The sequence below is a fragment of the Tetrao urogallus genome (genome assembly GCF_951394365.1).
Source record: "Tetrao urogallus genome assembly, chromosome: 11".
Lineage (NCBI taxonomy): Eukaryota > Metazoa > Chordata > Aves > Galliformes > Phasianidae > Tetrao > Tetrao urogallus.
Window position 1 is genome coordinate 11,799,282 of NC_136824.1, and position 11,126 is coordinate 11,810,407.

At 46.6% G+C, this 11,126-nt stretch overlaps 1 protein-coding gene across 1 annotated transcript in view; it reads right to left on the bottom strand.

Moving 5' to 3' along the window:
* MYO5A (myosin VA) overlaps positions 1 to 4,930 on the bottom strand; it is a gene marked incomplete at both ends in the record, with an annotated part of 91,006 nt that extends 86,076 nt beyond the window's left edge. The window contains one exon of the mRNA XM_079541190.1: positions 4,904 to 4,930. Coding sequence (XP_079397316.1) covers positions 4,904 to 4,930 — 27 coding nt within the window. The remainder of the gene's footprint in view (positions 1 to 4,903) is intronic.
* Between the last annotated feature and the right edge of the window lie 6,196 nt (positions 4,931 to 11,126).

Here is an 11,126-nt window from a genome sequence, read left to right on the forward strand (position 1 = left end):
GCTGACCCATAATATTTTAGTTTCTCTCTCCAGCTCTACAAAAAGTGTCCTCCCATCAGTCAGTGAGCAATTGAAAATTCTCTCAGCTTGTGATAATCAAATGAAAGAATTCAAAGGCACTGCAAATAACTGCAGTGAGACTTCATGATTTTTCAGCCATTTACAAAAGTCCATATGGGGATGCTAATGCCTCAAATAAGCATCTCTTCTTCTATATTTAGAAGTAGGCTAGAAGCACGCAGTTTGCATCTAACCACAGAGCAGTCTTATGAAACATGGCAAGTCAAGTCGTATGTTCCTCCTGTGTAACTACTTACTATAAAGAAAGAATGAGAGCTCTTCAAAGCAGTTCTGCTTTAGCCATTATCTTTAATTTTAAAAACAAGACTCTCATCACACTAAAGCATAGGCAGCCTGGAAGAGTCTGCTCTCAGCCATCTCCGTTGTCTCCTCTGAGCTAAGTGAACTCAGCAAGCCAATTATCCTGTTAATTACTGGTGGCAGGTTTTATTTGAAGTGAATTAACCTGAGAGCTTTACGGACAACCATACCTGAATGATCTTGACTGCTTGTCCTCCAGCTCAGTCCTGATATTGTTTCCCTCAGACCTACCATCGCTGCGGTGACCTCTCACTGATATCTGCTCATCTTCTTTTTATCTCCTTTTCCACCTAACACTTTAAGAAGCTTTACCCCAGCCTGGAGTAGCTTCATGCCACCGCTACTCAAAGAATGTCTCTGACAGCACATGCTACTGTCCCGCACTAATGGGACAAAGAAATCAAATCCATGCCAGTAAGGAAAATAGATGTGCAGCACTGGGGAGCTCAGATGACCCACCTCACCCAGCACTGCGTGTCAGGTTGCTGCCTGCAGCAAGAGGGCAATGCTGAGGAGATGGGCAGCCCCCTTATCTCCCCAAGATGGTGAGGAGCCTAGAATGTGGAAGATCTCCCTGAAAATATGTGCTTCCCATTAGATGTGAAAACTGGGCTTTAAGTAGGCAGGTCACAACTTAGTGCAACATTGCATATACAGTGTTTAACACCAGGAACTTGACAGGCAAGCATCCTCATCATATGCTTCCCTTTGTTTTCCTGCACCAATTATTCTGGGCAGGCAAATGATGGCAAAATTATTTCTCGGCAATAAGAGGAAATAGAAGGTCAAAGCCTTGCAGATGCACAGGCTTGACTTCAAAGCGTAAAATTAAGCAATAGGATTACTCACACCAGTAAAGATAAAGCTTTGTGGAGGATCAGAGTTAAGCAAGGCCTGGGTTAAGCAAAGCCAAAGCATTCTGAGAACATGGAGGAAATGATGCAGTCCCAAGCAAAGGCAAACACAAAGGTTGGCCCTGGCACTGGGCTCTGCCCATAAAGTCCCTGGAAGCCTTCCTGCTAGCATTGGTAAACGAGCCCTTAGCAATCCCATCAGACTCCATCCTGCAGCTCAGATTGAAGCCAGTGGGAGGAAAAAACTCTGTACAAAGAACCCTGAGTTCAGCACAGCTTGGGTGCCTTCGGATGCATTCCCACTTACTTGAAAGTTTTGGTACAGATTTAAACCTGATTTAAACTGAAATTCTAAGGAGCATCACCCTCCGAGATAAAAATATACATCTGTGGTGTACCATGAGTGAGGCTACAGTCTATGGCAATGACTTAAGAGACCATCAGAAGAGGAAACAGTGAAAGTTGCAGACATAAAGGAAACTCCCAAGAAATGCGGGTTGCCTCTGACCCAGACTGTATTTTCTGCAGCAAGAACCACCTATTTCTCAGGGAAAATACGAAGTTCTTCCCTGTTGCAGCGGAGAAGAGCACAAGATAGCACTGCTTGAGTTCATCACCACCATGACTGACCAGCAGCAGCCTGTCCTCATGCTGCTCCTTGGCCCCGGTCCCACCGTACAAACGCAGCAGAGTGAAGCCTGACTGCCACGGCAGTAAACACTGCTGCGCTCCGGGGAGCACAGAACTGGACCAGAGATAACCTCCACGTGTCCAGCACACAAATCAAACATCCCAATGAGGAGTGCCTGGTTGTGTGTTCCCAGACACACACGGGTGTCATGACTCCAGGAACATAAGCTCAAGTCACAAAATCTGAGTTGCATGGAGTCCCATGTGTACACACTGGGTTCTGGTTTCTCTGCACCCTGCAGCCACTGGCCCTGTGCCACTCTGCCCTCAGCGGCTTTACTGCCCACGGTTGGGTTTACTGACACTTCTTGCTTTTATCTCTTTAATCCCATTAGGAACAGACCACCAAAACTAGATCCTGTGATATGGGATGATTCTATGACTTCAACCAATTCAACCCGCTCAATGAGCAACTTCAATAGCAGAAATGCTGTCTTTAATTCTGTAGAGATTAAACGATGAGTCTCATTGAAGAGGGAGATGAGCTTTAGGAATGCTGTGGCCTCAGAGCCAAGCAGCTGCCTGCAGACAGCACAGTAAGCAAGAAAGGCACTCTCGCAATGCTGGGAACCACACCAGTGGGTTTTTGTTCCATGCAGTTCCCTCCAACACTTCCTTATGTCAACCCAATGCTACAAACCCTCAGACGGAACCACTTCTTCACCAGAAGCGGAGGTCAGCTGCTGAGCTCAGCTCACTCACGCCTATGGTCCACAAGGAGACTGGGTGCTGCTTGCTGGAAGGCTCAGAAGTGACATTGCTGTAGTCACCAACACTGGGTGAGCTCACTTGAAAGATACTGGAAAGGGAGGATTGCAGCAGGGATCAAAGTGAATGAACAAATGAGTTGGTAAATAAATAAATATGTTGAACCCAGCCACACAAAAATGACACAGAAATACCTTGAGATAGCAAAGCAGTGGGCTGCAGGAAAACAGCATAAAGCAAGAACAACTCAAATCAGGGAAAAAAAGGAATTAGAATGAAGCACATTACAATTCCACTCGATTTCCTAAGTTCCAAAACTTTTGAAAACTACTTTTGAAGGACTACTGATCTGCCATTGAAAGCATTCCGGTGGGAGGACAACACAGCCCAGGGGCACTACACACACTAAGAATGCCAGGGACACAGCCCATGGAGCACAGACACTGATGGTAACACCTCCCAGCAGAACCTGTATTCATAGCATTGCTGGGAGCGGCAATGCACAGCACAGCACAGCTCAGGCCATTACTCACAATTAGCTTTGCCAGCTCTCCATCCAACTTGAATTCACACGTCCAGATTAACTACCAGCAACGCAGAGTAGCGAGGCTGGCTACATGGTCCGAGTCCAGACAGACACCCCGAGACAACACTTCAAGAGATGCCAACAAGCCCTTTGCACAGCAATCCCCACTACTAATGTATTTTCCCAGCCACTACCAGTGACACCTGGCACACACACACTGGATGGTGGATAGTGGGCAAGATCAGGTGGTGGCGGCACGCTGCTCCAAGACACATACTCAGCACACAGGCAGCAGTGATGTGCTGCAAATGCATTTCCTCCTGCACCCACCAAGGCACACTTGCCACCAACGCCACGTGCTGGGTGTGGTGCTGTATTGGAAGCTCTGGTACTTTAAGGAGCTGTCCTGAATGACAATCCCGGCTGCGCCTGCCAGCATAGAAAAGATGTGAAAGTCACTCTTTCTGTGCCTGCATATGGCTCTAAAGAGGACAGGCACAGCCTCGTGCGACAGGGAAGCACAGGAGCAATTCTGCTGTCCTCGGTCATCCAGCACCACCGCTTTCAGAAGATGAACGCATTTTACTTTTTTGCTCTTCTTACCTCTGCACACTATGACCTTACATCCACCATCTGTGTCACTCAACCCAGAATGAGCTCTGTTGCCACTGCTTATGGAGGAACCAAACCTGACAGAGCAGCACCATGGCCCTGTCTGGGGAAGGCAGAACAGGGGGACGTGCTTCTGCAGCCTGTGCCCTGCCCTGCACAGTGTGGCCCCAGAGCCATTCAGCTGTCCAGGGCAGTGAATCCAAGGTCAGTGTTTGACATTAAAGACAAATACTTCTGATTAACTCCTCATGAGAGATCTTAACTGTCATGGTAAGAACCTCCACAGAGAGGGAAATCAAGAGTAACTTCCCAAAGTTACTCCTCATAAAGCTGAGCACCACTGAGTGCTTGGGAACAACCCTGCAGCTCCACTGCTCTTTTGACCTGAATTTTTCTTCCCTTTTTGCAAAAAGTTAACAGAGATAAATGTCCACAAGACACGGAATGGAGATGCCCACAGACACTCATCGTGATGCAGGGCGTGCACCTCCCGCCCTGGGAATGGGTTGGTGGTGCAGTACAGGTGGCTACGGACCTCGATGGCCTTCAGAGGGCCGCACGTGGACTTCAGCAGCTTCCCGAAAGAGCTGTTGGAGATTCTCATGGCGTTCGGGGCCGGTGACCCCGTGCTCCCTCCTGTTCCGCAGGCCGCTTTTCCCAGCCTTCCCGCACCAGGTGCGGCTGAGCGATGGAAACAAAGCCCCGGACGGACACGAGCCCAGCCGCTGCCCGCTCGCAGGCCGAGCCACGGTGCCGACGCGTCGCGAAGACCCGCGGGGACGCGGGCCGCCGGGCCGCCGCAGACACAGGACGAGCAGCCCGCGGGGCGCCGAGCCGCCGCCGAACGCCGACCGAAGGCGCAGCGTCATCCCGCGGGCGAGGCTGCACCGAACGCCGCTCCGCACGGCAAAGCGCCCCGGAGCCCCGCCGGCCCCCGCCCCGACCCCGCGGCGCCGCACCCCGACGGGCGGCACGCCGGCCAGCACGGCGCCGCGCTCGGCCCCGCACGCGCACGCCGCCACCCCCCGCAGCGCTCAGCCCGGGTTCGGCCGCGCCGCCGGGTCCATCTTAAGGCGAGGCCCGGCCCGGCCCCCCGCCGCTCCCCGCCGCCCCCGGCCCGCCGCCGCCCTACCTTGGTGTACAGCTCGGAGGCGGCCATGGCGCGGGGCGCGGCCGCGCTGCGGCGGGCGGACGGGCGGTGGCGGGAGGATGCTCAGGCGGCGGCGCGGCGCGCCATGTTGCTGCTACCTGGCGGGCTGCGGGGCCCCGCTCTGTGCATTGTGGGAGCGCGGCGGGCGGGCGGCGCTGCCTCCCACCGGCGGGCGGGTGGCGGAGTGCGGAGCGCCCGGAGAGCCGCGCCCGGCCCGGCCCGGCCCGGCCCTGCCCTGCCCGCCCCCGGACCCGGCTGCGCCGAGGGGGCCGGGCGGCCTGTCCCAGCCCGGCGCTGCCGGCTGCTCGTAGCTGGGCACAGTACCGCCCAGCTCGTAGGCAGAACGCTGAAGAGCTCTGGGCCCAGAGCGGCGCGCGCAGCTCCGAACTGAGGGGCTGAGAGAAATAAACGTCTCCAGAAAATGCAGCTCCCTCGTCGGAAGGGAACGCGAGCAGCACCTCCGCTTAATCAGCCCTTAATGGGTTTCCCTCAGCCCGCGTTGCAGCTCGGGTCCTTGGGATGGCAGAACTGCAGCGCTCTGATGTGCGCCCTTCGCCTTTGGGAACGCGCACAGGCACAGAAGTGCTTTGACCTGTGACCGCCACAGCCCTGCAGAGCCCGGCCGCGTCAGCAGCAGCTCTGCGTTCCGCCGGGATCTGGACTCCCCAGCAACCTGCCCAGACTGTCACAGGGGACAGACAGACCTGCTACGCAGACAGAGACAACTGGCTGCGGGGTAGATGGGGTCCTCCAAATCACGCCTCAAGAAGTGACTGCAGGAATGAAGACAAAGTCGTGACTCTCAGCAGGCACTCCCAACAACTGCTGCGGTCTGGCTGTACTTCACTGTTACTTGAAAGAGAGGACACGGGGAGAGAGACAAAGGAAAAATAAGGACAAGTAAGATGAAAACATGGAGCCCTACCTGTGTTCTTTGTATTAGATGCAGCTGTACAATCTTCACAGTTAAACCAATAACTGGTTCCTGTGAATGGACATGCAGGTGAGGGATGAGCTTTTTGGCCAAGAAGTTTGCACAGCTGCTCTTCATGTGCATCTGTGGCGAAAGAGAGATCTACACTAAAACCTATCAGTCTGCTTCCAGACATAACAAAAGAACACATCACTTAGGCTCCAGAGCAACTAAGACTATCCTACAGCACACCTATGTATGCTGCTCCACATCTGATACTCAATGCCCTTTTTCAGGACAGCATCTATTCTATGAGAGACACTCATTTCAGGAGTTTGCCTGGCCTGTGATTACTGCATCTCAGCTGGAGCTCAGGAGCAAAACATAATTATAAGCACCAGCAGAAAATAGGTGTGAATACAAAATCCGCTATGATTTGACACAATTTGCATAAAGCTGGATTTCACACCTGTCATTAAGGACAGGAATAGGGAGCACTGAGAGTTGACAAGAAACAACCTGATTGTAATGTAGATAGATTGATAGCTTCTTTGTTACTTCAAGAAGCACCTCCTGCATCATGCATCTAATGGTAAGATTTTAATGATGTTCCCATCTCATACCTGTTAGCCTTCCTACATGGCTGTTGTCACATCATGCCTTGCATAAGGAGCAGATTCTCCATTGGCCATTCTATGATTATATGACTTTTTGAAATTCCCATGCAGATATCTTGCCCCAGTTAACTTGCTAATTCTACTAGGCAGATTGCTCTGGAACATCACATAGATGTCTTCAACAGCTTACATAAATTCTTTCAGAGGCTTAAAACCATCACCTGAGAACTGATGTTCAGAAGGACCCACAGCTCTCACTTGGCTCTAATTTCAGCCTCAGAGTTCAATTCCAAGAAAGCACTGCACATTTAAAAATGCTCTCAAAGAAGACTCGCACTGATGTTTCTTCTTCAACTCTATTGAGGAAACAACTCTACAGATCTTGTTGTACCAGGAATGTCAACAGCTATTCTGTACTATTGCCTAGGGATGCTGATACATTACCCAAACATACTTCTTTTATTGAAAGCAACGTTATTCTCCAATAAAATAAACTAAGGCCAACTGAAATCTGTTTTTCAGACAAAATCAGAACAAAAAGTACTAGTCCCAGTTTTAAAGCACCTATGTCTGAAGTGGGTAGAAGCTTTGTCATTATTTTTTTCCCACCAGTCAGTGTGAAAAATAGGCTTCAGTGCCTGCTATGTTCAGACATATCTAGACTTGAATCTGTAAGGGGTGTATCACTGCTACTAGAGGAGGAATGATCAGACAACACAGTCAGTCTAACTCCACTTTCAGTGAAAACGTATTCATCCTGCTCACATGCTCTACACCATCCCCAGTCTGTTCTTTCCAGCCCACAGAATGCCCCCAGCCATCAAACAACACGTTACTGCAATTTCACCTTCCGCCTGGTGGATGTCCAGCACAGTGACTGCACACCAAGCTCCTGAGGGCTGTTTTGTGCAACTGATTTAATTAGATTTGGGCATAAAGCTGTATTTGCCTGGTTTCTCTTTGCCTGACAACTGATGCCCCTCCCCACTAGAATTAGGATACTAATGCCTGTATTGCTCTGCCTTGGTGCAGCATCTGGATGTTGCTACTCACATTGGACACCTCTGGTTGTTAGAGATGCAGGGTACAGAGGGTGTTAATATGACATGGTTGCCATCTAATTGCATACTTATACCACGTGGATCTTGAAACTGCACAGGGACCAGTACCTCAGTCACTGTATGTGACTTTAAAAGTAGTTGGATTTTGCCCAGTATCTTGATTTCTTGGAAACTGCTGGGTTCAGGTTAATGCAGCCTACAGTGATGCAAACCTCCAAATGCCAGCTTAGCTCCCAGAAATCCCCTTCAATCAGTATAAGGGACCAAAACAATCACCTGTTACGGAGTTTTCAAACAATAAGCTTTAATTGCCTTATTAGAAAAATAAGCACTGAAATATATATAAATGTGATTACATTAAAGTAATTCTGTAGTCTAACATACTAGGAAACCAAAACCCAGTCATATTTTCCACGGTACAGAGTAGCAAGATTTAGGGTTTAGAAACTTTCCATAGAGAACAGGGAAGTATGCAGGATCATTTAGGAAACCACAGTAAAGACGAGACAACTCTCCACATTGCAATAAAAACTAAGTAGATCAATTTATTCTGTATACTATACAATGTGTAAGTTTGTAAAGAACAGTTGACATTTTTATCACCTTAACATTTTGACTGGGTGTAGTTATGTCCAACAAAATGTACTCCTTTTATACAAACACTGTCCTACTACGTAAAGTACAATGAGAGGGAAGCCTTTGGTGCTACAAATTTGGGGGTGTATCCGTGAGGTTGGAATTAACTCACTTTTAACTATCTCAAATAAGATGTTGGTGCTATCTGCTATGATAAGCCTAGATGAGTACTAGTCTAATAACGAAACACTATGTTTAAAGGCAAAATATGAAAGGGACTGCCAGTCTACAGTGTGGGCAGGTTTTCTTCGAAAAAGGTCATTATCAAATGGTAAAACTCATATAATACATTATGTACATACATTTGGATAGCTGAGTTATCTTGCTGGAGCAAGCTGAATGTAAGCATCAATCTGCAGTCACATTTGCTTTACTGTTACATGATTATTGGACTTCCTAAGTTTCAAATGGTGTTTAGAACCAAAACAGCTGTGCCTGCTGCTTGAGGTCAGTCAGATGGAAAGGCTCATTAACCAGTTGTCAAACTTGTTAGTATTACAGTACTTCAAATAACCTATTTCTAGTTGAATTTGTAGTAACCTTGAGAACTGCAAGTCACTGAGTGAGCAGCGAAAGAGCTTGTGTTATCCAACCAGCAGGACAAGCTGATCTGTAGCTAAGTGAGAGGAATGTTTGAATTTAAATGGCTGTTTTTTTAAACCTTCCCAAGCATCAAGAAAGCATCCACTACAGAGTAATGGAACCAGACGATACAAAGCAAGTCACCTTCAGTTGTTCAAGAGTGCTTCAGGCCCAGTCCTATCGTTCAGTTTCGATTTTCATTTGTACATAAAACAATAAAGGATTTTCACATTAGGACAAACATCTACAGAAAGCACTCTGTTTCAATATATCCAGTTTGCTTGTTATTCTTCCAGCCTAACTTCTTCCTTAAACCCAGTCAGCCCATTTCTTCAACCTGTTCTGTGAAAAATCACAAGTTCTTTACAATGCTAGTAGAAGATAAGGAATAAAAGGGCTTTCTCTAATCACAAGCAAAGGGCCACAAAGACTTGATAAGAATCAAGTTAGAAATTTCAAAAATCCTCTGGAATGACTCCTCAAAACTGAAGAGTGTACATTATATAGATACTGCTATACTTTACTCATATTCTAATCAAAGCAGGACCAAGTTAAGATTATTCATCTCATCTTGATCATTCTCTTATATTTACCATTAGAAAGCATTGCAGAAAACAGGGAGTCCTCTTTTTGACTAGCAGTCGTTTATCCTGCGAGACCTTTCTGAATATATCAACACAAAGTGCATCCTTCTGAAAACATGCATCTTCAAGAGTGGTTTCCCTTACAACACCTGCACAGGTACTTTGTTTTTATTGGATTGTTTAACAGAACTGTTTCTTTTAAGAAAATAGGATTCGGTACACCAATATTTTTAAAGGGTTTCTTACACTCCCAAACAGCACCTGGCCATGATTGCCTTTATTAGAACCAATTACATTACAGATCACTACGCTTTCATATACCCAATTTCACTGAACAAATCATACTCTGCATCAGGCTATCTAACATCAACTGCCTACTCTGGCAATCTAGTACTCACCATCTGTATCATACAAAAAACCATGTTTGTTTCTATCTTCTAAAAATGAAAAATTGATAATTTCTCAATAGGTCACTATTTAAATACGTTCCAGTTCTTTTCATTTCCCAAAGCCAATGAGGGGCTGCTGCATTACAGAAAGAAAAGAGTTAGTTTACTACCACTACTACTTCAGGAGTTCAAGAAAACAAACAAACAAACAGAGTTATAGCCTTTCACTTCCAGACGTCTAAAATAGCCCAGAGACGATTGCGTATCAAATCTCAGCAAGACCAGATCTGGAATTTGCCACAAGGGAAAATCTCTAACTACCTTCCATGTCACCCTACTGAGCATTTCACCTTTAAAAGCTTAAAGAGCTGCTGAACAGAAAGGGCACCTGCCTTTAAGTACAATTTTCAGATTTCTATTTGAATGCTGGACATTGTTGCCAAACAAAGTGTACAATTGCAAAAGCATAAGGCTGAGTCAAGTGTAAGTAGAAGTGTTTCACAAATTTCAGGTCTGTCATTTTTACTTTCAGTAGCAACAGTCTGGGCTCCTAGTTTCAGGCCAAGACTTGGAAAGATACAGAATCACTTGTGCTTTGATTGGCACATTATCTGCTTTTTAAAAGGTAAAATTAATAGACATTTGCAAAAGGTTGTGCAAAACTATTGTATTTACAAAAATGGCACAAGAGTGAATTCAACAGTCTATGCACATGCACACTTCATTCACATCTTCAACAAAAGTGTGTCCTAAGCTACGGAGCTGAAAAGAATACCAGCTTCAACAGGCAGTTGTCAATAAGCACTAGATTCACAAGAGTTACACCAGAATGGGCAAATATTGCCCAAGTAAAAACTCTATTGTTAAAGCTGAAACAGGTTTAAGGCCGTTCAAGTTCAAGAGCAGAAACAAAATTCAATCAGAGCCCTGTGTTTGTTTTTATACATGCTTTACCATCTAGCAACTTGTGGTCTAAACCTCTATTTTAGACAACAAACCCAAACACAGAAGAAAAACCCAACACAACTGGAGGTTATATTAAATACAAATATGCTGTAATTAAGGTGAAATAACAAAAGCAGAAACATTGAAGTTGTAAAACTTGCGATGTCACTTGCTGGAACCAGTCCTACACTAGGAAATGGGCAATATGTACATTTTCAAGTAGAATACATTGCTCTAACCAAACTTGTCCTTTTTTTTTTTCCTTTTTAAATCAGTGCATTGTTCTTAACTAGTCCAAACACTACACGTTTTACTCTAAACAGTACTCCCTTACAATAGCAGCACATGCTACCGCTACCTGCAAAGCTGTCAGTCTCACGACTTAGTGTAAGAAAGAAAAAGGGGATGTGAGGGTGAGAAATAACTATTAAGGAGAAATAACAGGAATGAGAATTATCATGCAGTTCAGCCGTTCTCG